At 32.3% G+C, this 26,049-nt stretch overlaps 1 protein-coding gene across 4 annotated transcripts in view; it reads left to right on the top strand.

Annotated features, from left to right (window-relative positions):
- Nucleotides 1–7,951, top strand: part of MGAT4C (MGAT4 family member C) — a 1,006,121-nt gene extending 998,170 nt beyond the window's left edge. For all 4 annotated transcript variants that reach the window (XM_035721958.1, XM_035721959.1, XM_035721960.1 and 1 more), the window contains one exon: nt 1,472–7,951. In XM_035721958.1, the coding sequence (XP_035577851.1) occupies nt 1,472–2,613 (1,142 nt within the window). In that variant the 3' untranslated portion in view covers nt 2,614–7,951. The remainder of the gene's footprint in view (nt 1–1,471) is intronic.
- The last annotated feature ends 18,098 nt before the right edge of the window (nt 7,952–26,049 follow it).

Here is a 26,049-nt window from a genome sequence, read left to right on the forward strand (position 1 = left end):
GCAAACATTACTGATTCTCCCTTTCCATCCTAAGTTAGTAAACTGGCAATGCACATATGCCACTGCTTTATACAAAGAGGTGATATAAAACAGAGTGTACACACAGGGCACTTTGGATCTTGGCCCCACGCTACTCATTAGGTGTTACACTTTGCACAAGTGAACACATCTCCCTGTGACTGAATTTCCTTTCCTCATCTATAAAGCAGAAATGATGACAAGTACAAAGCTGTCCCAAAAGATGGTTAGGAATATTCAAGATGCATACTACAGGCAAAATGCATAGATTCCTGCCTTTAATGTAGGAACTATTCTCATAGTATTGGCTATTCTAGGGCATTAGTAAAGGCTGGTATCTTGAGTTGAATGGTACCACAGAACATATTCATTTTTCAAAAGAAGTTAGGGTCGTAAACCCAGGTATTTAAACAAAATGTGTAAATCTCTACCTCTCTGACAGACTAGTAAGAACGATTATTCTTAGAAAGGGCTTTTTCAGTATTGCATAAGTCACAACAAGTAGGTGTCTGTATTAAAACAGTGATCTTAGTGAATAGAAATATTTTCCTATTTTTCAAGTAGTTTTTAGGAAATTTTATTCAGTTCTGAATCACGGTGAGAGTCAGAGCTTTAAAAAGTGAAAATATTTTGAGAAAGAGACATCTACACTTTTTAGAAGTAAACTGCCATTTCATAAGGTTTTATTTTATTCCCTACAGATATCCAGTTTCTAATTTTAGATTTTAGATTCTGAATAAAAATTTCCCATCAGAAAATTGCTCTAAAATTTGTTTCAAAATAAGGAAAACAGTGATATTCATGTATTGGAACAATGTACTATATATTTGAATAATAATGCATTTTTTAAAAATAGTTTATAATTTTGTTTCCATTCTAATTAACGTTCTAGGTAAATTTCAAAATAAAACTGTGAAGTCCAATTATTAATTTTTCTGGTGTGAGATAATGACAATGATCAAAAAAAAATGAAAATGTAACATGTTTCTATGAAAAATTTAAAGATAAAAGAATGAGTTATGCTTAATTTTCTTTTTTATCATTTGAGACTTATTTGTCATCCTTAACTGTGAATTTCCTTCTCCTTTTGCATTTTTTAATAGTGGGGATATTATCCAAAAATCTGTCTTCTCTAATGGACATATATGAGAACAATAAGCTGCAAAACACCTTAAATGGTATTTTTTATTTCATAAACAAATGTTTACATCAATAAAGCTCATATGTCATTGTGCTTAAGATGCATTTTTTTCCGTAGAAAAATAAATTATGTATTAAGTCCTATAGCCTTTACATATTTAGCATAAGACTTTACTCACAAAATATTCTACACATACCATTTACTAGATGTGCCTAATATTGTAGCAGGCCTGAGGGGAAAAGATTTTTTTTCTGTGTTATTCAAAGCCTATTTCGCATTTAATTTGTCTTCTTTCTGAACTCTTTCACTCAGGGTTTCTTACAATTGGACTTTCATCAGTGAAACGAAAAAAAGGAAACTATTTACTCGAGACAATCAAGTCAATTTTTGAGCAATCCAGCTATGAGGAGCTGAAGGAAATTTCAGTGGTGGTTCACCTAGCAGACTTTAATTCATCCTGGCGTGATGTCATGGTCCAGGATATTACACAGAAATTCGCCCACCACATTATTGCAGGAAGATTAATAGTTATACATGCTCCAGAGGAATATTACCCAATCCTGGATGGCCTTAAGAGAAATTACAATGATCCAGAAGACAGAGTCAGATTTCGTTCTAAGCAAAATGTAGACTATGCTTTTCTGCTTAATTTTTGTGCCAATACTTCAGACTATTATGTAATGCTTGAAGATGATGTTCGATGTTCAAAAAATTTCTTAACTGCCATCAAGAAAGTCATTACATCCCTAGAAGGAACCTACTGGGTAACTCTTGAGTTCTCTAAGCTTGGCTACATTGGAAAACTTTATCATTCTCATGATCTCCCACGTTTAGCACACTTTTTATTAATGTTTTATCAAGAAATGCCTTGTGATTGGCTATTGACTCATTTTCGGGGTCTTTTAGCTCAGAAAAATGTGATCCGTTTTAAACCATCTCTCTTTCAGCACATGGGTTATTATTCATCATATAAAGGGACTGAGAATAAGCTGAAGGATGATGATTTTGAAGAAGAGTCATTTGACATCCCTGATAACCCTCCTGCCAATCTATATACCAACATGAATGTTTTCGAAAATTATGAAGCAAGCAAGGCTTATAGTAGTGTTGATGAGTACTTTTGGGGGAAACCACCTTCAGCAGGAGATTTCTTTGTGATTATATTTGAAAATCCGATTTTAATTAAAAAAATTAAAGTGAGTACTGGAACAGAAGATCGGCAAAATGACATTTTACATCATGGAGCCCTAGATGTTGGGGAAAATGTTGTAGATTTCAAACAAAGTAGACAATGTGTTACTTACTTAAGACTAGGGGAATTCAAAAACGGAAACTTTGAAATGTCGGAGGTGAATCAAAAAATTCCATTTGACATAAATTGTATAAGGATATATGTTACCAAAACACAAAAGGAATGGCTGATTATTCGGAGTATTAGCATTTGGACTTTTTAACCAATTAAATCGATATGTCCAGTTATTGAAGCAGGCTTTCCTGTTTCCCTTTTTGCTACCTTCCTCTTTTGCTACTTTTGTCTGTTGGAGGGAAAGCAATGGATGGAATATTTTCAAAGAAAAGTCTAATCATTTTGGCAGTTTTGATTTACATATTGTCAACATAATTTTATTCTAATCCACACTTGTATTTATTTTAACTCTTGAAGTTGAGAATCACTCCATGGTTAATGCTACTTCCATTTATATTTTTATGTGATCATGTTAGTTCCAAAATTTCAACTAAATGTCAAAAAGGTGACATGAAGGATTTAAAATGAGAAAATTTAGTTTGTTGGATGGTGAGTCTTGAAAAATAGTTGCCAACTGTATGCACTTCCTCAAAATTAAACATTCATTATATCATCAGATAGCTTTCATTAAGCATCTGTGTGAATATGCAGTTGGTTAGAATGATAATCCATTTTTTTCCTGTAAACATAGGTTCTCATAGACTTCTGTGCATCTACAATGAATACCTCCTCATAGAAATATGTCTTTACAACAGAATTTTGTGCGTAGCTGGAGTGATGGAAAGAAAAAAATTACTTAACAATATTTCTCCCCTGATTATTTATTAAAAGGGGCATTGTTCATTGTATAAAAACACTTAATTGAGCACCTATTGTTAATAAATTTTCTGTGGGAAGCAGTCTTTTTCTAGATTCCCTTTTGCAAAAAGAATAGTTATGCTCAATATTTTCACGTTATATTGGGTACCTACCTTTAATAGACGAAATTAGAGAAGGCCTATACTTAGTTCATTCTTACAAACATTTTCAGTAAATGCAGAAAATTTTTGAAATTGATTTTATATGTTTTGTATTAAAATTCATACAATTGAAATTGTAATCATATACTTTCTTTGAAGTTTAAACAGACATCTTATAAAAGAGAAAAGTAGGAAACATAGAAATCAGTTGACTTTTCTATATTCAGAGCTAATTCAAAGGAAAACCAAAGTGAGAGACCAGTTGTACTGATATCCAGACAGTACCCTCTCCCTTATGTAGTGATTGCTCCTCACATAAATTCTGCTTTCTGTTCGCCTCTACCTAAGGCTCAGATAGCAAGTTATGCTATCTTGAAATGGCTAGTATAACTCTTCCATAAGTCACATTTTCATTCTGTGGAATAAGCCTAAAGTATCTGAAATGATAGTCTTGTATATGCCCCCACATGATGAGCAAACTTGACTTTTACTCTAAGGAACTGGACAATTGTGCCTAAACCATTTGTCCTCTTAAAGCATTTCAGGAGACCTTAGTGCATCCTAAAGACATTGGTTGTCCAGAACGCCCTGAACTTATCTGACCCTTTCTATCTTTTGACAGACAGCAGAGATAAAAGGGTTTACTATGAAGATATGAAAAGTACTTCATGCATGTTTATGGAGAGGCTCAAATGCTTATGTTTTGATAGATTGGAAAGTATTTTATTCACTCTATCCAAATTGATTAAATTAGAAACTCGTAAAACTGGGAATTTTTTCTTTTATTGATACAATAGCTACTGTGTATTTTCTTTGCATCCAGTTGCTATAGTATAATAAAGAGAAAATATGAATCTATAAATATTAATATTTTGTTGCACTACTAAGTCTTAAAGTCATAGGAAAAATGAACACTGCCACTAAACTATAATCTTTGCCTTGATTTGGAGGATATTTGCCAGATGTTTGAAGATCCTCTATTTTCTTGGCTTTTCTCATCCTCTTTCATTAACTGGCTGGTTGCATAATATTCTCCATATATCTCAGAAATTACAAATAATCATTTTTCTGCACTTTTAATGACAAAAGGTACACAACAAAGACATGTAATATCAAGACTTAGGCAGACTCCATGAAGTGATTGTAAATTTCTCAGAGTCTGCATAGGTTCTGAAAGTGTTTCCAAAGACCAGCCATAGACATCAACTTCTGGAAAATGCTTCAAGAAATATTGCCGAGGGTAACAGTGAAATCGAATGTTTGCTAGAGAATTATAAATGCAAAGTGATTTTAAGGTTTTACATTTTACCTTAAACTTGATCTTTTCATTATGGAAACCAGATTTGAATAAGCTGGTCAGTCACCTAAGGATGTCTTTATGTTTTCTTTATAGATTGAGTGGAGGTCAACTTTTTAAGGAAAGACTTTGACAAACAAAGCTTCTCCATTAGAGAACAAGGGGACAAATAACCTTTCTCTTTCTAAAAGATACATTCTTTATATGAGTCAACGTTGCATTCCCTATATTTAAAAATTCTGAAAAAGGCTCCTGTAATCTTGTCTCAGAGGCATCGAGCAAAAAGTTATTAGGTTTAATTATAGTCAATCTGTTATTAAGCATTATGTCTCATCAATGTCTCTTTGTAGTAGGTTTTTTTAAATACATATTATTTTCTTTGTTACAAATATCCATTGAAAAACACTGGAATGTAGCACAAAAGTCGAGTTATTTAACTGCTACGTGAATACGATGCTGACAGGGTTTGAGCACAAAATATGGTATATACCTTAAATAATGTCTCAATTTGTTTACTTTAAATTGACTAAAAAGCTTATTTACATTTAAATTTCTTCTCCCTAAGGAAGCCTTTTCAGCATTTATAAACATCAAAAAAAAGCATTCATAAAAGCACAATAAAAATATGGAAATTATACATTTTTGGAAGATACACATTATAGCAGCAATAACATGTCTGGATATAAAAATACATAAAAAGTGTTAATATAAGCACTGTTGCATTATCATCAAAAAAACTATAAATTTTGTAAGATAGATATTTTCCAGATTAAAAATATAATTTGGAAACCAAGCATCATTTAGAACAACTTTTCTCATATAGCTACACTTATGAGACTAGAACATTCCATTGTTACTGAACCATTATTCTCTGGGAATTTTTATAAAGCTGTCATAGAAAAACTATCCTGTACAATAATGGCACCCAAATGAAACAAATATTTACAAATTACAAGGTATGGTAGGGAAAGCACTTGCTCTTCTAAATGTCCATATGGCAAACATCACTCAATATTTGCCAGTTTGTCACATGTCCTTTAGAACATGACACCCTGGATTAACATGGAAAACTCTACTCAATGTCCTCTGACATCTGAAGATAACAGTGTGATCTCTTCCCTTGCCTCATCAGTATTTCCATTAACACTGTTGAAGATTACATTTATTTTTATCACCATGCTGCTACTGACTAACAAAGCTCACACTCAAATTTCACAATTTTTATTACATGATCTCCTGATAAAACCTGATTTGATATTTTGTGTATGTTCAATTGATTTCTTGAAGGTTTCTTGTAAAATTTAGTATTAATTTCAAGAGAATTTCATTTTTTTTCTTCTGATCCATGACTCCCTACTTTCCAGCTTTTGATTCCATCATTCGATGTTTTAACATAACTCCCCAGCTTTCTGGTACCACAGATTTGGTATGTGTGCCTTTTGTCCTCTCAGGAAATACATTTAAAGGGTCAGGTAGACCTGAGTTTGAAACCCAGTTCTGCAATTACTGACCTCCAGATATTAGGAAAGTTATTTAACCTTTATGAAACTTAGTTCCTTCATCTGTGAAGTTGAATTATTTTACCTTGTAGGCTGTTAGAACTGAAAAGGAGATAAAGTAATCAATCAAGAAATAAATGTTTCTTCTCTTTTTAGCCACATTATATATGTTAAGAAAGGATATGGCCCTTCAAAACACTACCAGAGGCCTTCATCCTGACCAATATCAACTTCATTACCCACTAGAAATGTCATCCAGACCACCTTTTTATATTTATATTGTTAAAGAATATCATGTAGGATTATGTAAATGCCTTCCTAAAATCAAGATATATTTCTATCATTCTATTATTACTCTAGAAACCGCATCCAAAATTTGTAACAGTTGTTCCTAATATTCCCACTGTAAATATTAATGATCATTTCTTTTTAAGAAATCTAAACCCATTTCTTTTGAAAAATTAAGAAAAAAAGGCTTTTTGTAATTTCTAAAAATTTGCCCAGTATCTCCAGTAAACTCACAGAGCTACAGTTTGCCGAGTCTTTCTTTTTTTAATATCAAGTTTATATTCTTTTGTCTGTTTTTTCCATTACTGGCAAAAGTTATCAGTGCACTAGCTTATAAATTACCTGTTCAAACTTGAAAACAGGCTTCCTCTCCTTGTCTACCTTGAGTTTCATTGTTTCATTGTTTAGATTTCTACTCCTTTGAATTTCTTCTCGGTTCATTTGAGGATTATTCTTGTCAGAAGGAAGAAGGTCATAACAAAATGTAATTTGGTTAGTTCTTGCTCGTTGTCTGTTTGCTTTTAACTCTTTTTGAATGTTCCAAAATTATCGCATCATTCCATATATGGGTGTGTGTATCTATGTCTAGATAGATCTGTGTGTGTGTATATATTTGAGTATATGTGTATTTGTGTGTGTGTGTGTGTTTGTGAGAGCAAGAGGAATGAGGAAAAAATGACAGAGAGGTATGTGTATCCTTAGCATTATTTTTACAACCACACCTCCACTTATTCTTGGCTTCAGTGTTCCTAACATACTGCTTTCCTGGTTGTGTCTCCCTTCTGAACTGGCTTATGGTTATGTATCCATAAATATTTTATACATGAAAATATGAATACATTTTATATATGAAAAATCATAGCTCATTAGAAATTTCTGTACAACATTTTAGAGTGTCTAAATTCCTTAAAAGCTTATTTGTTTATTAGAAGATCCCATGTCTCTCAGAACAGGACTTGATTTTTAGAATTTCAACTTTAAATTTATTTTATTTGAATTTTTTAACATTTGAAGATTCAAATATGAGTTGCAAGGCATTCTCTTTCTAAACTATAAATATTATGAAAACAAGGTCATACTGTTCCAAAATTCTTATCTCTCCCACCTCATTAATCTGCTCATCATGGTTACTCTGACTTAAGTCCAGAGTAGTGCTCATTTCATTAATTCCAAAATCTTCTGAGATGCATTAATGTTCTATTTTGAGCATTGAAATTGAAATGTAGATTTGAGGCCATTTTCTAGATAATTGGATCTGAACATCTATTCTGAAAAACTCATACATATTTGAGACCAAAGTAGTTTCTTATTTGAACTATTGCTTCAGCTTCCCATTTTGCTCTGTCTAGATATTCTCTTCAAAAATTCACCCAAAAGTTCAATTTATTATGTGATAAAATGAGTAAGATTTTTATGCTCTTAGAAAAATATAATCACATTAAGAATATAGTATGAGCAAATTTCATGTCTTATTGAAAGAAAAGCAGTACCCTGCATAGCCATCTCTTCAAATAGCTGAATTAAAGATATATTGATAAGGTTCTCAATATTTTTTCCTTTTAAATGAAAATTTTTATAAGGCATACACTTATTAAATTTAATAAGCAGGAAATTATTTAATGATTATTTAAGGGTGAAAAATGACAGTGAATAAACAGTATTCAGAAATTTAGCCTATACTTTCAATATACTATGTGTTACTACAACTTAAACTACAATAGCCAACATAACCTACAATCATTCTGCTTAGCTGCAGATAAGTATGATTTTAATGCTTAAAAATAATAAAAAAATCAATGCATAAATGAATCAGTGCATAAATAAAGTTAGTAGTCAAAACTGAAAGCCAAGTGTTGGAAAACTTTTTAAAAATATCTAATTTATGTTGTACTCAAAGTTCTGGAAGAAATGTAAGGAATTTTTCTCTTCTATCTCCTTGTTCACTTCACCATCTGTGTACTGCAAGAGATAAATGGCAATCCCATTTTCAAACTCCAAGGTTTTAAATTCTATTACAAACCAGACATTTAAAAAATGCTTTTATTGTAATTTCATCTAAGTCAATTTTCTTATTCCATAATAAAGTATTATTTTCTCAGCAGTAACTCCCCAACTATATACAAAAAAATCTTAAAATATTAAATGCATCTTTTCCCCCAAAAGTGAAATGCTTCCACATTTAACTTTTGGATATGTCCTATTTTCCCATCTTTAAATAATCTATATAGTTCTTGCCTACTTTTAAATATATTGATATTCTGCCACCCTTAAGCACTGTTATTCCACACTGTTTATTTCATCAATGACATTTCCAAAAAGTTAAAATAGAGATCTTGATTCCTTTACCATTGCCTATTCTTTACAGTAATCTGGTTATCTTATATTTGTGTGTTTTTGGTCATGATATCAATAGTTGGCAGGAGTTATTCCCTACTATTACAAAATAAACTCAATAACTTAAACTACATTTTGCACTTTAACAATTAATACTATTGAAAGAGATATTGAAGGTTTACACCTTTCTATCTTTTTATATCACATTGGGTCTATTTTTTAATTATAATTCTTTACCTACAAATAATTTGACTGTTAAGAAAGGGATAAATATAAGAAGGATAATTCCCTAAAAAGTCATTTCCTTGATTTATAAATCAGCCTAAGACAGTTATTTTCAAAAGGGCAAACTGATCTCTGCTAGTAGAATGATTGATGCTTTTTCCCTACATGAGAATATCTATAACCTTAGCTTTGTATAGAATTACAATAAAGAGGCTTTCTCCTATGAAGTCAATATCCAAATTAAAAATATAAAAATCCCATTAATGCAATTTTAACTTCAATATTCAACATTTCTTAAGCTCTAAATCGTATGTAACTGGGCACAAAAATTTTGTTTATTATATGTGGGACCTTTATCTAAAATAATTTGGTAATATATCATGACCTCATTAATGTCCTTAAAAATCACTTAAAAGAAGCAATTATATTGGAACATTACTTGAGAAATTTGTCACTAATAGTCGAGAAGATTTCTAAGACTTAAGTGTGTATTTGAAGTATCTATAATTTAAGGGTTGGAAATACATTCACTTAAATCCATAAGCCAAAGTGTGTATTTCTACCCTCTAACTTTCTGCTGACTTACTGTAACCAGTCATGTGTTTTTTATAAAACTGATTTTATAAAAAATGCAAGTGCCCTTCTAGATAAAGCAAACTATGTTGAACATCTTTTCAAAGTATAGATATTTTGTAGTATTTCTTTCTGGTAAATTTTTCAGTTGGCCAAACCAATTTAATGTAATTAAAGCTACACATTATTAATCAGCATACCATCAGGTAAAAAGGTGCTTAATAAATAATTATCTGATGCACTACTGAAAATAACTATCATGAATACCCTCCGTACAATGTGACCGTAGCATTTAGTATTTTGTTTTAGAAGAAAGTGACATTTGTTAAATTATTGTGATAATACCTATTTATTCTTATGAATATATTTACATCATTACTATTAATGTAAATTTATTATTATGAATAATGAAATTTATTATAAATATATAAAATTTTCACCATTTTTCTGATTTTCATTAGTAAATTTAATAACAATTGTTGTAAATGCTCTCACAATGTAAGATTTTGAAAGGTTAAATTTTACTTAACAAAACCGGTTACTGTTTCATTTTATTTTAATCTCATAATATATGAAATTGGTTTTGCTTTTTTAGTCACAGATCTTAGAAGTCATATAAATAGACATTGTTTAATACAAAAACACATTTTTAGTAAGTTAAGAAACCAGTTTTACATACTATGCCAACATTCTAGATTAGTCACTTTACTGGTCTTGCCATGTAGAATATAATGTAAAACATTGCTTTTGTTTAAATTCCTTAAAATTTCTCCAATTGATTTCAGAGCATATTAATATCTGAATCGTAAAAGTACTGCAAATTTGGAATAATCAAAGTACTGTAAGTTCAGTTAGTTAAATCACTAATTTTCTTCATAGTATATTCAGGACAGATAATTTATTGAAATGAATGCACACAGGAAGGCAGTTATGTCCATGCACACTTAAAGATAAAAAGAAGTATATGGTAGTGTTATAGCAAGATTATACTAAGTAAGCATTCACAGGTTTTAAAGTAGTCTAGGAGGATTTTTAAGTAATGTGTCTAATTCATAATCACTTTAATAGCTTGACCCAGTAATTTAGGTTATATTTCCAGATCACAAGAAAAATTTTGTCAATTTCATGATAAATCCAAGTTTATGATTTAATACAGTTTATTATGTTAATCAATCTCCCAGATGATTCAGAATTCATCAGTTGCTGCATTCCTAAATGAAATTGCCTATCAACCTATTGGAGAGAAATAAAAGTATAAAAAACCAAATGTTGGTCATTATGCAAACTAAACCACTAGAAGAATTATTGAATTTTAACCCATTTAATTAAAGAGTGACCTAGAAAATATGACTGTATTAAGTAATGCAAAGCCTTAAAATGAATTTAGATAATTAGAAGTCCCTTCAAGGGAAATATTTGTTCTCAATTTTTAAAATTTGAACATCTAAAACACTTGCTTCTTGAGTGTATTTCACTGAAGGCAACTACAACTTGGAAATCTAAATTTTTTCCCCCTAACTTCAGTTATTTAAGAAAGAAAGCAAACTCATGGACTCTGGGTACATTAAAGGACTCCAAAAATTGTAAATTTTAATTAATGCATCAAATGATGGTCTTTTGTAACACCAGGCTCAAATCTGCAAATTGGTAGTTTGGCAACATGTGTGTAACATTTTTGGTTGATTAACTGCTTTTTTTTAGAGAGAGAGAGAGTGAATGGGGAGAGGGGGCAGGGAAGGGCAGAGGGAAAGAGAATCTTAAGCTAAGTGTGGAGCCTGATACAAGGCTCCATCTCATGACCCTGACTGAGATCATGACCTGAGCCAAAATCAAGAATCAGTTGCTTAAATGACTAAGCCACCCAGGCAACCCCAATTAACTGAATTTTTAACTTTTCAGCTAATATATTAGAGAGGTTAGAAAACACTAATGAAGTCTAAAGTTTCATTTATCAGCTTATAGCTTACATGTATTGAGTGCTTAATACATACGGGTATTCTATTACCCATTAAAATCATGGTTGTCGTAATTCATCATATAAAAAAATCACCTAGATAGTTTATTGAAAATGCATATGTCAGGCTACTAGATTCTTAACAGTAGATCTGAGATGGGTCTTGGCATTATAAATGTATTCCAGTTAACACTGATGCAGGTGGTGCCTGAACTTTTTTGCATTAAATCCTTACAGCACTGTCAAGTAGGAATGACTATTATTCCTACTTCACAGATGAGGTTCTCAGGGTTAGAGTTAAGTAATTTGCTCAAGTTCACACAGTAGAGATGAATTAAACTTCTGACCTTGTTATTGAAATCCTAAACCCAATTCTTCTGAACTCTATTATTCCTTATTCATATTTATCTAAATTAGTAGTTTTTAAGTCTGCCTGCTTGTTACCATGACCAGGGAGACATTTTACCCATTCTTCAGCTCTACTCTCAAGAGAGTCTATCATGATTTTTTAGAGTTTCCAGGAATCAGTATTTTAAAAAGAAAATTCTTCCTAAGGAATTCTAATGTACAACCAGAATTAGGAACAACTGTACAGTTGAGAATCACTGTACCACAGGAAATTCCAAAGTTTATCATTTATCCAAGTTGGAAAGGCCATAGATTATGAGACAAGGTGAATGGTGTAGATTTTCCTCATTGTTCCCTGTCCTTTTAGGTTATTTCAATGCAATTATAGTTGGATTGAAAAAAATAGAAGCACCAGCCAACTTCCTGTTGCTTTTGTCAAGTTCAGTGAAGGGACTATACATGCCTTCTTAGGGAATCTGGAATTCTAGTTTCAGGAAAACTTCATAAAGAATCTTTTTTTTTTTTTTCATATGGGTCTTGACATATACATCTTCTCGATTAGAAAGTACGGATCTTCATTCTATCACATAAAATCTCTGGATGCCATCTCTCTCTCTCTTTTTTAAGATTTTATTTATTTATTTGACAGAGAGAGACACAGCGAGTGAGGGAACACAAGCAGGGGGAGTGGCAGAGGGAGAAGCAGGTTTCCTGCAGAGCAATGAACACGATGCAGGGCTCAATCCCAGGACCCTGGGATCATGACCTGAGCCGAAGGCAGATGCTTAACAACTGAGCCACCCAGGCGCCCCAGATGCCATCTCTTTAGCTTGTTAATATACAAGAACATAAAGAACAATTCTTTTCAATCCAATGCTGTTTGTAAGCTGAAGTACTTTCCTCTCTTAAAGTTAGGTGAACTTATTCAAGAAAGAGGGAGAAAAACTACTACTTAGTTGAGATTTTCCAGTGGACTTTTTTTCATAAATCTTTTAAATGTCAACATATGTGTTTTTCTTCATGCGATTACAGCCCATATTATTCAAATCTCTAATTTATTTGTGTTTCTTTTTTTTCAGAAACTGGGTGTTTTAAAAATGTATTTGTCAAATTTTCAAATTTTAGATAACAGGCAGAGAACACATTGGCTTGCCCTGCATGTTTAGAGACTTTGAGGTAACTTGACATAAGCCTTGATGTATACCCTAACAGAGGGATTAAGGTATTTACCTAAATACCTATGGAGTGTATTAGTGGTGGCTACTTGAGTCAAAAAGAGGAAAGGTAACAAATAGAATTATCTACACACACATACATACATTCACACATCCATTCACCCATAGTTCTAAGGAATCCTCTACATCAATTCCAGCTCACAAATTCTCAATACTATCTGCTAAAGAGAAACATGCCTATCTAATTAAACATACTTGTAAAAAAAATCTGGGCACTTGTTCTTTTTGAGACCACATTTAGATGTTTTGTTTTATTCTCAAATATAATTTTTTGCACAAAATCTCTAGTTAAAATGAAGTATGTTTTGTGAATGGGAAGACCTCTTAATACTCTGAGGTCATTTTTTATGTTGAAGTCACATAATTTTCAGATTTCATCTACATAAAGTTAGAGTTTCAGGAATATTCATTTGTATCGCTTAGTTGCTCTTCGCAAATATTAGTGGGAATATCAGATATTAAGCTTAAATTTATGGATTTTACATATTTAAAACATAACGTATTGAGATTTCTTATAGTTATTTGATAGTCTCAAGATAACCAACATAATCTTTAAACTTCCCATTAACTTAAAAGAAACAACATTCTCCTCTAAGATGAAATGAAACTGGTTTTTTGTCAAATACCACTTAAACCAAAGACTTTATAGTTGATTACCCTTGATTGATAATGAATCTGAAATGCCAGAAGTTTTAACAGTATATCTGAAGATTTATTGTTTGTTATTATAAAAGAAAAAACACAAATCAATATTGTTTCTTCAGCATCTAATCTAAATGCTCCATTAATCAAGTTTGTGAATTCAAAAAAGACGCATTCAAAGAACTAAGATTTTAAAAAAACTATCTTTGATTATGTAGTTAGAGTGCACAGTAGAACAGTTGGGTTTAATAGTTTCACTAATAAATGATTACAAAGACTACCTTGATTAAGTAGCCTTATATCCTTATGCAACCCCAGAAATTCCATACTAGTAAATGATGGGTGATGGGTGATAGAGAAAGTTATATGTCAGTTTTAAAAGAAAAAGAAACCTGCAGCTTCATACATAAGCCTATGTATGAAGCCTATAAAACAAAGTGAAAGAATATGGCCAAACCCTATAGGAGTAAATATGAGTGAATAGTTAGGGAATATCCTTCAAATTAACAATTAACAATAGAATATCACTTTTTAAATCTAGTATTATTGTTGTTTAGTTTTTTGATAATATAAAAGTGAATGTTTTATGAAACTATTTTGGATACAATCTCAGATAATGTAACCATAATGCAAAATTTGTGGATAATGGGAAAAACAAACACTGCATTGACCCTTTCGGCTGACTGATACAACTACATGTCATTTATTTATCAGCTCTTTAGAGAGTGTCCTACTGCATTCCAGGCACACCCCTTTTTTACCATAGACGTTTAAGACAGTCTTGGGTACCTGTATTAAATAGAGATATTCTATGAAAATCTATTTTTAAATGCAGAAACAATCCAAATAAATGAAAATACGATAATTTTAGATCTGTAGATTTGGCATGAACCGTGACTCAAACAATTGGACAAAAGTTGTCAATTTTAAGTGAGTTTCACTTAATACATAGCTGAAAGTTTTAATCATTCAGAATATAGAAGTTCAGTTTCAGATTCAAGTTTTCCCTTTATGAAATTCACATTTATTCATAATTATTCCTTCTCTGGCTCTTAGAATGATTCTTTGTCCACTTGTTCAGTGACCTTTTTGCCAAGTTTATGATTTCTATAATAGTAAGAAAGCAGCAAGAAATGTTAAAAGCAATAGATTTTATGAAGAATTCCCTTGCAACATTGAACAACTTTTTCTAATTGAGAGAAAAATATGCCTACAGAGGTTACTGCACATTTCAGGACCCCTCCACATTGACAGAGAATAAAAGGCTCCAAGCTCTCCATAATAATCTGAGGAAGATCAGTGATAGTTTATTTGCATTTCTCAAGGGCTCTCTGCAGCCTTACTATCTTACCTGAAAAGTGAGCCTAATAGGAATTTGGGGCATCAACCCACAGATGGGATCCCTATTTTAGGATGGAAGGTTTTTAACAAACCACCTTACCTAAGTGGCAACTAATTCTATTTACCCATATGGCTAGCTGAAAAAAATATATATATGTTGCTATTGATAACTGTTTCTCCTTTACCTTAGAAATGTCAGAAGAAAAAGTAAGTGAAAGTTTAAAATCAAGCTACAATATTGGGAAAAAGTAATTAAAGTTTTCAGAAAAGCGGTAGTTTTTCTGGGCTGTATATCAGATAAGGGCTTATTACCTCCCATAAATGGTTAATGTTCTCTTTATCAGTAAATATATTTGCCCTAATCTAGTCAGTTTCCTTCACCTGGATGTCCTTATGGTTAAAGCTTAGTTTGTTCAAGATAACATTCTACTCTTAGGGATGTTCCTAAGGTCTTGAAATAATAGAATGATGTTATCTGTTCTTTCCAGTTTAAAAATCTTTAAAATTCTCTACATAACTAGCATTCTATAATTCTATGGCCAATGCAACCATTAAAACTTTATGTAACCATACAGAAAATATAAATTGTCTTACATTTTTACAAAATAGAATATTTGGGGGTTAAATTAGAAAATTTCCATGGTGAATTTTGTCAGTGGTACTGTTGTACATTCCACATTTCTAAGGTAAAGGAGAAACAGTTATCAATAGCAACATATATATATTTTTTTTCAACTAGCCATATGGGTAAGTAGAATTAGTTGCCACTTAGGTAAGGTGGTTTGTTAAAAACCATCCATCCTAAAATAGGTATCCCATCTGTGGGTTGATGCCCCAAATTCCTATTATTAGGCTCACTTTTCAGGTAAGATAGTAAGGCTGCAGATGAGAAGAGTAAATTGTTTCAATGTATAGCATATTTCTAATTATAAAATCTAATCACTGGAATTTTATTATCTTTTCATAATTTTTCATTACATGATAAATACTGGCATTGCTTTTCTATTATAATACCAGTCATTCTTTTATGTTACTCCAACTGATTTTATTTTCTGATTAATTGATTTTTCCAAACCGTAATCTTAGTTATAACCTAAGAACTACACAGAACACTGGTACCTTAGGATTATAACATTGAGGCAACTGTTATGAATATTATATATCTAGCATGACTCTTTTTCAATTTTTTCTTGGTATATCCAATGACTTTCAATCTTTTTTTTTTTGTATACATTGTTTGTTTTAAGCAAATTCCCTCCTACCTTTCTACTTTCTCTTGTTTTACTTATTCTGTTGGGGTTTTATTTTCTTTGTTAAAATAGGTATATAATTTATACTCTTGGTTTATTGGGAATACTGATTTTTGTATATTCATTAACATTCCTATATTTATAATGAATCCAAGCCTATTTTTTTAATCTGAATCCAATTAGCCAACATCTAATACATCATTAGTTTTTGATATCATGTTCATTGATTCATTAGTTGCTCATCATATCATGTGGCCTCCTTAATGCCCATCACCCAGTTACCCCATCCCCCCAATCACCTCTCATCAAAACCACAATGAGGTACCACTTATGCTGTTGGTTTTAACTGCTTATACAGTTTAACACACATTTTTATTTCCTATTTCCTCTCCCAGGGCCCACTTACACAGTAAACCAAGATCTTGTCTGCCATTTCAATGATCATGATCTAAACTACATCAGCCATACCATTAAAAAACTTTGAACTTCGGTAATATCTATTCAGATCTTACTGATGGACATTACTTCATTGATAGCTACATTCTGGGAGCATATCAGGACTGATAGCAAATAATCTCTTGGTCTGTCAACCACAAGTATTTGTTGAGAATCAAATCCAAAGGTCTTTGACTTGGTGTTTATGACTCAAAGCAAACCCAAGCACAGTTAGCAGTGGATCTTTAAACTTTTTAAAACTTAAAACAAACTGTGTGTGGGGGGGGCGGCTTTGGGACAGAATGTCTGTGCTTTCAGCATATAAGTTTCAGGACCCCAAAATGGTTAAGAACGACTAAGTATGCATGAGTCATGTATAAGAATATTTTTCTATGCAAAAATGTTGTAGTTATTCCATAAGCAAAAAGCCATGGAACAATCTATATTTTTCAAATAATCAGGAGAAATCAGAATCCAACTCTTCCACTTTAAAAATTTAGGATTTTATATTGTAACAGCCTCAAGAAACCATTTGGAAAAATACTAATAATTATATCAATACAAGGAATTTCTAGCCCAGAAAGCAAAACTATTTTCCCAATGGCAATACAAAGTCAGTATTACTCTAGTTATGTGGATAGCGGTTTTAAAGAATTTATTAAGTATACATTAATTGTATTCTTATAAGACACTTTGCTATTGGAATGGACCGATGTTTTAACTCTGGCAAATATTTGATTTTTATGCAATGTTTCTGTGAAGTATGAAAAAAGCTTAAGTAACAAATAAATACCTCACAATATTAATAGAAATAGCTAAATATCTTGATTCAATTTTTAAGTCAATTACATGATAGTTTGTTTTTCAGTGAATTGAGTAAAAATAAAGGTCTTTTTAATAGATAAGTTATTTTATTTCTATTAAAAATATCAGGATTAATCAAATTAATTATGCTTTATTTTCATCCTATATAAAATGTAGTTGATGGCAAAGACCTATGAATAATGTATGAGTGCAATTTGCAGTTCATGCTTAATTGAATCTACTTACCCAGCCTGTCATCTTTCACTTCTTCCTCCACTCAGTCATTTAATACAGTTATTACTTGACAAACATGATTTGGAAAATAGGTTTTATAATAATAATACATATAGTGGTGAATTTTGTGAGGATCAAAAAGTAAAGTCAATATTCAGTTATGGTTAATATTTTATTACCTAAAGAACTATATATTGCAATTTTATTTTATTAGACCTTGCAAATTGTTTTTATTACATAAACTGTTGACCTAGCTATTACACATTTGTCCCATCTGAGTTCAAATGTTGACTTTGTTCCACAAATATCAGAAACAAAAGATATGGTGGGATATTTGGACCAGAAAATGTGTGATAGGACTCCAGGGGCAGGAAAGTATTTGGCACTTGTCTTGAGATAACAAGCTACATGGTACTGTACTAACTCTAGAAAGCCTTCCGCATTTTCTTTGATACGTACATCTGGGGCATATCAAGCTCATTGACATGGAAACTTACTCTTTCCTAAATAAATCTTTTAATGTCTTTGTATTTTTTTTATAAATTACAATTTTAAAAGTTTCTACATGGACTGTAACTATATTCTACCATTGTGTTTTTCACATGTGTCAGTCAGGTATTCAAAAAGACTGAATAAAACTGGACATACCTCACAGTCTTACTACTTTGTTTGATGATGGGGAGTAATTTCTGACAATGAGTAATCAGTTCTTACTTCACAAGCTCCATTATTACAGAATAACCTTAGGATCTTAATGAACTACTGGGGCTGAAAATTGTATTTAATGCTGCCAAATCCAAACCTCCTGACTGTGTTAATCCATTATTTTAGGGTCAATGGAAAGCGTATATCAATTTATATCAATTTGTCTATATATAGTATGAAGTAGGAACGTTCACGTAAGCAAGGTCAGGCTGAAAAAAAGAAAGAAAGAAATTCAAGGAAATAGGAGACTGTGTTTGCTGTTTTCCTTAACTGTTTTTATTGTATCTGGCATAAAAATTTCCATAGAGTGAAATTTGTGTACAGACAAGCACATGCAATATTCCTGAGGTATTAAGACATAGTCAGAAAAAGAAGATATAGGAGGAATTATTTGGTGGATGATGACTGTAAATTAGAAATTAAACTATATGCATATAAATTTCTCCTGATTATACTCTAAATCATATAATTCCACTCTTCACTAGGACCATTCCCCAGACATGTCCCCTCTGTTGCTTACTCTTCTCCCTTTCTGGGATGAGAATAACAACAACAAAAAGATGTCTAAATGTTCATGTCAGACATTTCTTCTGAGCTCATAAAAGTTTATTTTGTCATTTAATTGTCTCTTCTCTGTAATAAGGCAATAAAGATCTCAGTGTTTTGAGGCTGCTACACAATGCCCATCCAGTTGACAGTCTCAGGAATGATGGCAAAACGATGGAGTTAGCAGCAATAGGTCACACTTTGTAAATCTGACTGAAGCAGAACTAGAATACTAATGAAAGCCAACCACCATTTCCTTACTTGCTCCCAATTTGTAATTCTAGCCCTGGTGGCACATATATTACAGAGAGAATATTGTTTTCTAATTTATAGTCAGGAAGTCATTGGAGTGATTCTGACCCAGTTCTTTAAATAGTTGTAAGTGTATTGTCTTATTAAAAAAATGTATACCACCCTGGAAAGGTGTGTGAATAAAATGATTTCTTTTAAGCTAAGTGTGGTTTTATAAAATAAAGTGTCATATCTTATATAAATAAATAGAGGTTCAGTGTAGATCAAACCAGTAGTTGGAGAGCATTCTTTCAACGTATGCTTTTAACATCAAATTATTACTTTTTGGCGATTCGATTTTGCCAAAAATTTGCAGTATGAGCCCCTTCATGTCATAGGCAAAGAAAAACCAACCATCAAAAGTTGTCCATCCAGTTTGTTCAAGATGGGCTTCACAGTACTTTCCCTATGACTCACTTTGCAAAGTATTTCCAAATATAAAACGTCGCTCATTCTACAGGTGAATTATAGGCTGCACATAGAGCAATCATCATCATCTTAATTAATTTGAAGGTTAAAGAAGAAGAGAGACAGGGAGTGAAGGATTAACTTGCTGAGAGCTTGCCTTATGCTAACCCTGTTCTAGACTTTTCATCTATTTCTCCCATCTGATTCAAACCACAAATTTGTGTAGTAAGTATCGTTATCCTTATTCTACCAATGAAGACACAGTAATTAATAGTGTGAAGTTGGATTCAGACTTAAGATTCTGCCTCTTCCCTCTGTCAAATTCTCCCCAAAAGTGAGAGGTCCTGGATGCTTGTTCTAATTTGGTTAATGAGAAAGTCCTTTCTTTGGTCCTTACTATCTTTGTCTATATAATGAGGGATAGGACAAAGATGTCTAATGAAAATATCTTCCAGTTATATTATGCTTTCGTTTTGAACTGGTAGTCCTTTGTTAGTCCTCCTGGGGTTAGCTAGTGATACGCAGTGGCTACCAGGGGGCAGCAAAATAAAATAACTGAACAAGCTAAATCAGACCTTCATCAATGCAGTCAATGCAATACTACTTCGACATGGAACTGCAGTTTATAAAGCAATGTTACCCTGCTCATCACAATAAAAACTACAGAATAAGGAAAGCAGGATATTATTTTTTACAGTTTTCCAGAAGATTGAAATATTGGCCCTTCATTAAAGAGGTTTAGAGGTGAATTTTAATCCTTTAATAAGCACAAGACTTATAAAAAATTAATAAATCAACATCAACATGCTACGTAAAAGTAATTTTATAAAATAACATAGCCTAAACTGTTTCAGTTAACTTTAAGGAGAGTTAACCTAAAAGAAAATTAATGTTGATCCAAATTTAGCAAGCAAAAAATAGAAAAATGCAGTAACCAGACAAAGTGGTTAAGGGGAACAGCAGAGGTTGCTCGGGGAAACTATAGCACAACTTCAAGTAGTCATTCCAAGGTCAATGTCAGGTTTAAAATCATGGTTTCAATGCAATTTTTGGATAAAGTTTCCTCCATTTGTCTGCAATAGTAAAATAAATTGAGACTACAGCTATATATGGATTTTCCTCCTCAGATCCAATCTAATGTTCAAGTTTCAAAATTAAAGAGGCTCCTAAGAAGAACTGTCAAAAATAAAGAAGAAGAGGCGGAGAGGGAGCGGGGGTTGAGGGGGGGAGACAGAAAAGGAAGGAAGGGAAGAAAAATCTAACCTGAAGCCTGAAAAGCAAGTATTTTAATAACTTGCCAAACTTTCGATTCCATACCCCCTCTTTTATTAGAATGTCAAAAGAAATTAAAATAATTTCTTAGAAGTGTAAATCTTCTAGTCCTCACTAGGTTTTCCTGATTTCCTGCCCACTATGTTATTTCAAATTGTGTAAGAATTCTCATTTCTTGGGTATGAATTATGTGATTATGATTAAACAAAATTATAGAGCAGGTTATTTTCATTTTACCATATTATAGGTAGAACTTGAAGAGTATGAATATAATATAGGTTGGATACAGAGTCTCCATATATTGTATTAAATGGTTAGCAGAGATTTAATGACATAGCAAATGCAACTGAACCCTCTCCTCGGCCCCATTCACTTGTATTTTTCTTATTTCAAAATGTGAGAAGGATAGGCATATACCAAAGCATAGATTTGGTGAGATTATGTACAATTTAGTCATCTAACAATTAGTTTGAGCATTAGTTAATTAAGCTTAGCTAAATTGAATATTCATGCCACCACTACTTGTTTTTAACCCTAAAGAATACATATCAGTTTTCAAATGAGTTTCAGTTTAGTAACATATGTCTTTAAAAGTGCTAGTTCTAAATAAATTTTTCAAAATTAACTGGCATGTGCCCATACTCACTGGACAAGTAAACAGAATTATCCTTGTTTATTTAACAGCCAAATATAACTTGGTACTTTCTAGTTAGTTTTAAAATATCAATGAACTCTGTCACATATATATTTCAGTTCTTTATGGTATGTAGTCCATTGTAGGTACACAATATGACTTATTATGATATATGATAATTTCCATCCTTGAAGAAATAAGATTGATCCATAGCTAAGTTAAATGAATTCGAGGCATGAGTATATTTGACTGCTTAAACTTACATGATAGGGAAATATCCAAAAAAGTTGAAAACTTAATTAAGTCTCATATTTGGCCAAATGGTGAATTGTAAATTTTGCTGCAGGATAATGATAAGTCTCTTACTTGGATAAACATAATCCAAGTGAAATAATTTGAGCCAAATGAAGCAGTTCCAAATTTACATGGAAACAAACCAACAGAAGCAATAAACAATGGGGGCTCTGGGCGCCTGGGTGGCTCAGTTGGTTAAGCGACTGCCTTCGGCTCAGGTCATGATCCTGGAGTCCCGGGATCGCGTCCCACATCGGGCTCCCTGCTCAGCAGGGAGTCTGCTTCTCCCTCTGACCCTCTTCCCTCTCGTGCTCTCTATTTCTCATTCTCTCTCTCTCAAATAAATAAATAAAATCTTAAAAAAAAAAAAACAATGGGGGCTCCTTTCATACTTTAATTCCTTAAACTCTCTTGAAAATCCTTGTTCCATCTGCACTTCCCTGAACTGATGAAATCTTTAGCTGAAGGATTTCAGTTTATATCCTTACCATGTGAATTGACTGGACTCATTCTTTTCATGAGTGATAGGTTTTTTTCTTTCTTGTTCAACTCTGCAATAAAAGGAAAATTCATGGTTTTCTTTGACACAACAGAGCTGTCTCCAGCTATATTTAGAGGAAGGATCTTAGGATGAAAGTCCATTTTCTTCCTCCTTTGTAGCAAACTTAAATTTTCAGGATACTTAAAAGGATATCTTAAGGGCTGTTCAACTTCCAAAACCGTTCATTCCTTTCTAGCTGCTACTTGGAATTCATGTGTGTGGTCAGAGGAAGGCTGGAAGGTCAATTTCTATACAGATACCGCTGGTCCATGCCCTTCAAAAAGACCAAAATATGACGAATTTCTAGAATCTTTATAATGAATAAAGTGACATGGCCTTATAATAGAATAACCACAAGATTCTTGACCTTGGTCCTTCACAAATAATATGCCTCGTTTGTAGAGGAAAACACAACAAAAACAATTAAAATGAAGACTAAGCATAAATGTAGCTCAGAAAACAAGAAATAATAATAAAAATTAAACATAAATATAGCTCAGCTCTCTGCCTCCAGCCAGGTAGGCTGTTAACACGATTTCTTTGATAAATAACTGAATTCTGAATAACGGTCTGTAAGAGAAGCACTATGAGGAAATATAGGTGACAGAAAAATAACAGCTTCTATTTTGTCAGGTTTGACACTGGCGAATGCTTTTGCCTATATTCTATCATTATTTTGTCTGGCCCACCAATGATTCCACACCTGCTTGAAAGGCCTGTAAGCACGAAATCAGCTTTTGCAATAGGAAGAACTCCATGAGCACTTTTGTAAGGTATTTTAAAATTGACTTTGGTATTTTTCTTATGGGTATATTTCTGTGCTTTTTTGTGTCAACTCAACAAGGCTTCCCAAGTGAGGTTATTCCAAGTATAATGTGGGCCTTAGTAAAAAGAAAAAAAAAAAAATTCTATGGAGTCAGAATCTTTTTCAATCTTATGTCATGAACAATGTGTGTCCCTAAACTTCAACTGGGTTTCATATTTGCACGATTAGCTTTAGCTGAGGATAGAACTGGGCCTCATGATTCATTGTCTAATTATGTAGTTTGCCCCCTTGTGGTTTGAGCTAAATCCTACACACAAAAAACTGAAAAATGAACATTTTAATGACCCTTTATTTTCTCTACACTATACCAAGTATTGTGCTTGATTGAATTAGATCTTTTTTAAAAGACTAAACATAATCTAAACACTGTTCTGTGAATTTTCTCAAGTCCTGAAATCATATTTTGGAAAGTTTATCAAATTGCTGCAATAATTTTTTAAGTTTACCTTGAGGTATCTAAAATGCAAACCTATTGCATTTATTTTTCTATTGCCTGGGCACAAACAAAATGCCAAAGCTCTTGAGAAGGGATTCCCATGTTAGTATAAATGACTCATCTAGTGTCTTCTATGAAACTGAATAATAGTGCAATCTATGTTTTCAGCTCTCTGCCATTTGGTTTGATTGAAAATTTGATGCTTTTTTGTTTGCATAGCCAAAGAGAGTTTTCAGAGAAAATTACCGCAATCCCCACTGTTCTTCTCCACACAAAGTGAAAGGTTATGTCCAAGTAAAACAAAACAAAACAAAAAAAACAATCCATCAGAACTACCTACCAGTTAAATCTATTGTCTGTCCTCTAAGAAGAGAGACTTAGTTTTTTGTTTGTTTTTTATGAATCTGATATGTAAAAATCAGACTTCTGTTAAACTAGTTGAAAACTCTACTTTTTACGCTATGTGTTCATGGACTTAATTTCATCAAAAATAGTAATAATTGTGCCCTAAAGAGTGTCACTATACTGATCTTGTGGTCAACATTTACTGATTGAAGTGTACATATATAAAATATGTAAAAACTAATGATCTAGATGTTTCTTCATTAGCACAAATAGTTCTTGTAAATCTTGGTCCTGTATTTTTGAAGTCTGTAACATGGTGGTGGTTTTTTACTTGCTTGCTGTTTTTATAACTGTGCTTGCAATTTATTATTTGTTTGAAGCAACAAATTGAGAATCGTTCAAAATTGTGAAGACTAAAAAACATAAAAACATTGTGTATACTTTTTATGAATATTTGTTTTCATCATCTGAATCTTGTACTTGTCCCAAAAGGAAAAAAAAAAAAGCTGTCATTTGTCTTAAGCACACCTTTAAAAGTGATAAGTGAGAGAATGTTATGAATTGAAATGGGAAGAAAATATTCTATTCTTTCATTTAAATCATGTGGGCATATAAATCAAAACATTCCTATATGAGAGTAAAATTGATGGGAAATATAGCCAGAAATAGCTAATATGCTGAATTAATTGTTTTATGAAATAAACAAGTAAAAGTTGACTCAATAAAATGACTGAACTTCCAAATGGAAAGATCTTGTGAGGGCGGTTCAATTACAGATACTTGGATCAGGTGCGCCATCTAGTGGTCAAATTTCACACCTCCCAATAGGAATGGACCAAAGACCTGTATTCCCCGTTTTTTTCTTTGAATATACTTTTAGTCTGTCATTTCAGAAATTCTGAATTTTTTATAAAAGCCTCTGAAAATTTCCTAATCCTATGACCACATATTTACCTCAAAAAGTAAAAGCATAAGTATATAAGTCCACAATCGCATCATGTATAACGAAGATCTTTCATTCCAGTTTTATAATTTTAGTATTAAAGAAAAAACCCCGGAAAGGTTAAAACAAGTATGACCTAAAAAAACAGCATACCTAAAGGTAAAAGCATACAACACTTTGGTCAATGCTACTCAGAATTTCAATGAAAACACCAACACACTTTGACACCAATAGTACTAATTACCAAACTTTATACAGGTAATCGAGCTTACTGAAGAGTGAGCTGACTCAATAAAACATTTTCTCAGTTGGTCGAGCGACCAGCTCTTGGTTTTGGCTCAGGTCGTAATCTCAGGGTCCTGAGATTGAGCCCCACATGGAATCTGTTTGGGATTCTCTCTCTCTCTTTGCCCCTCTCTGCTCTCTCTTAAATAAATAAACAAATCTTTTTTTTAAAAAAACCCGCATTTTTCTCTAGATAATAATATTAAGCAACCCTCCCTAAAATACTAGTGACTTTTCTTGGAGTCATGGACTAACCATTTGTGAAGCTGTGGATGTTTTTGTTGAAAATGAAATAGACCTGAGTAGATACAGAGGAGACAAACTTGAATCTGAATTTTTAGCAATATTTTAAATTTTAAACTGAAGGTTAAATTGCATCACTAGTATTTCAGAAGAAAAAGTAAATATCCACATGGATTTTAACTAAGAAATTTATATTAAGAAGTTCCAATTATAATTACATGAAATAACAGAATGATTAGTTTAACTCTCTCTTAATAACTAGCCTTTTTTTTTTAACTTTCTTTCTTAGCATGTATCAAGAAGAAATGGCCAATGATTCAGATCTTACTTGACTAGAACGTTAGGCTTATCTTCTCCTGTTCCTCCCGCATTATCTTCAGTGGCCCACTCGTTAAATAGGGTCTTCCTGCTCCAAGCGAGGCCAATCAGAGCCATTAGGAAAGGATTTAGATCTCCT

This window comes from Zalophus californianus, chromosome 9 (assembly GCF_009762305.2).
Source record: "Zalophus californianus isolate mZalCal1 chromosome 9, mZalCal1.pri.v2, whole genome shotgun sequence".
NCBI classification, from domain to species: domain Eukaryota; kingdom Metazoa; phylum Chordata; class Mammalia; order Carnivora; family Otariidae; genus Zalophus; species Zalophus californianus.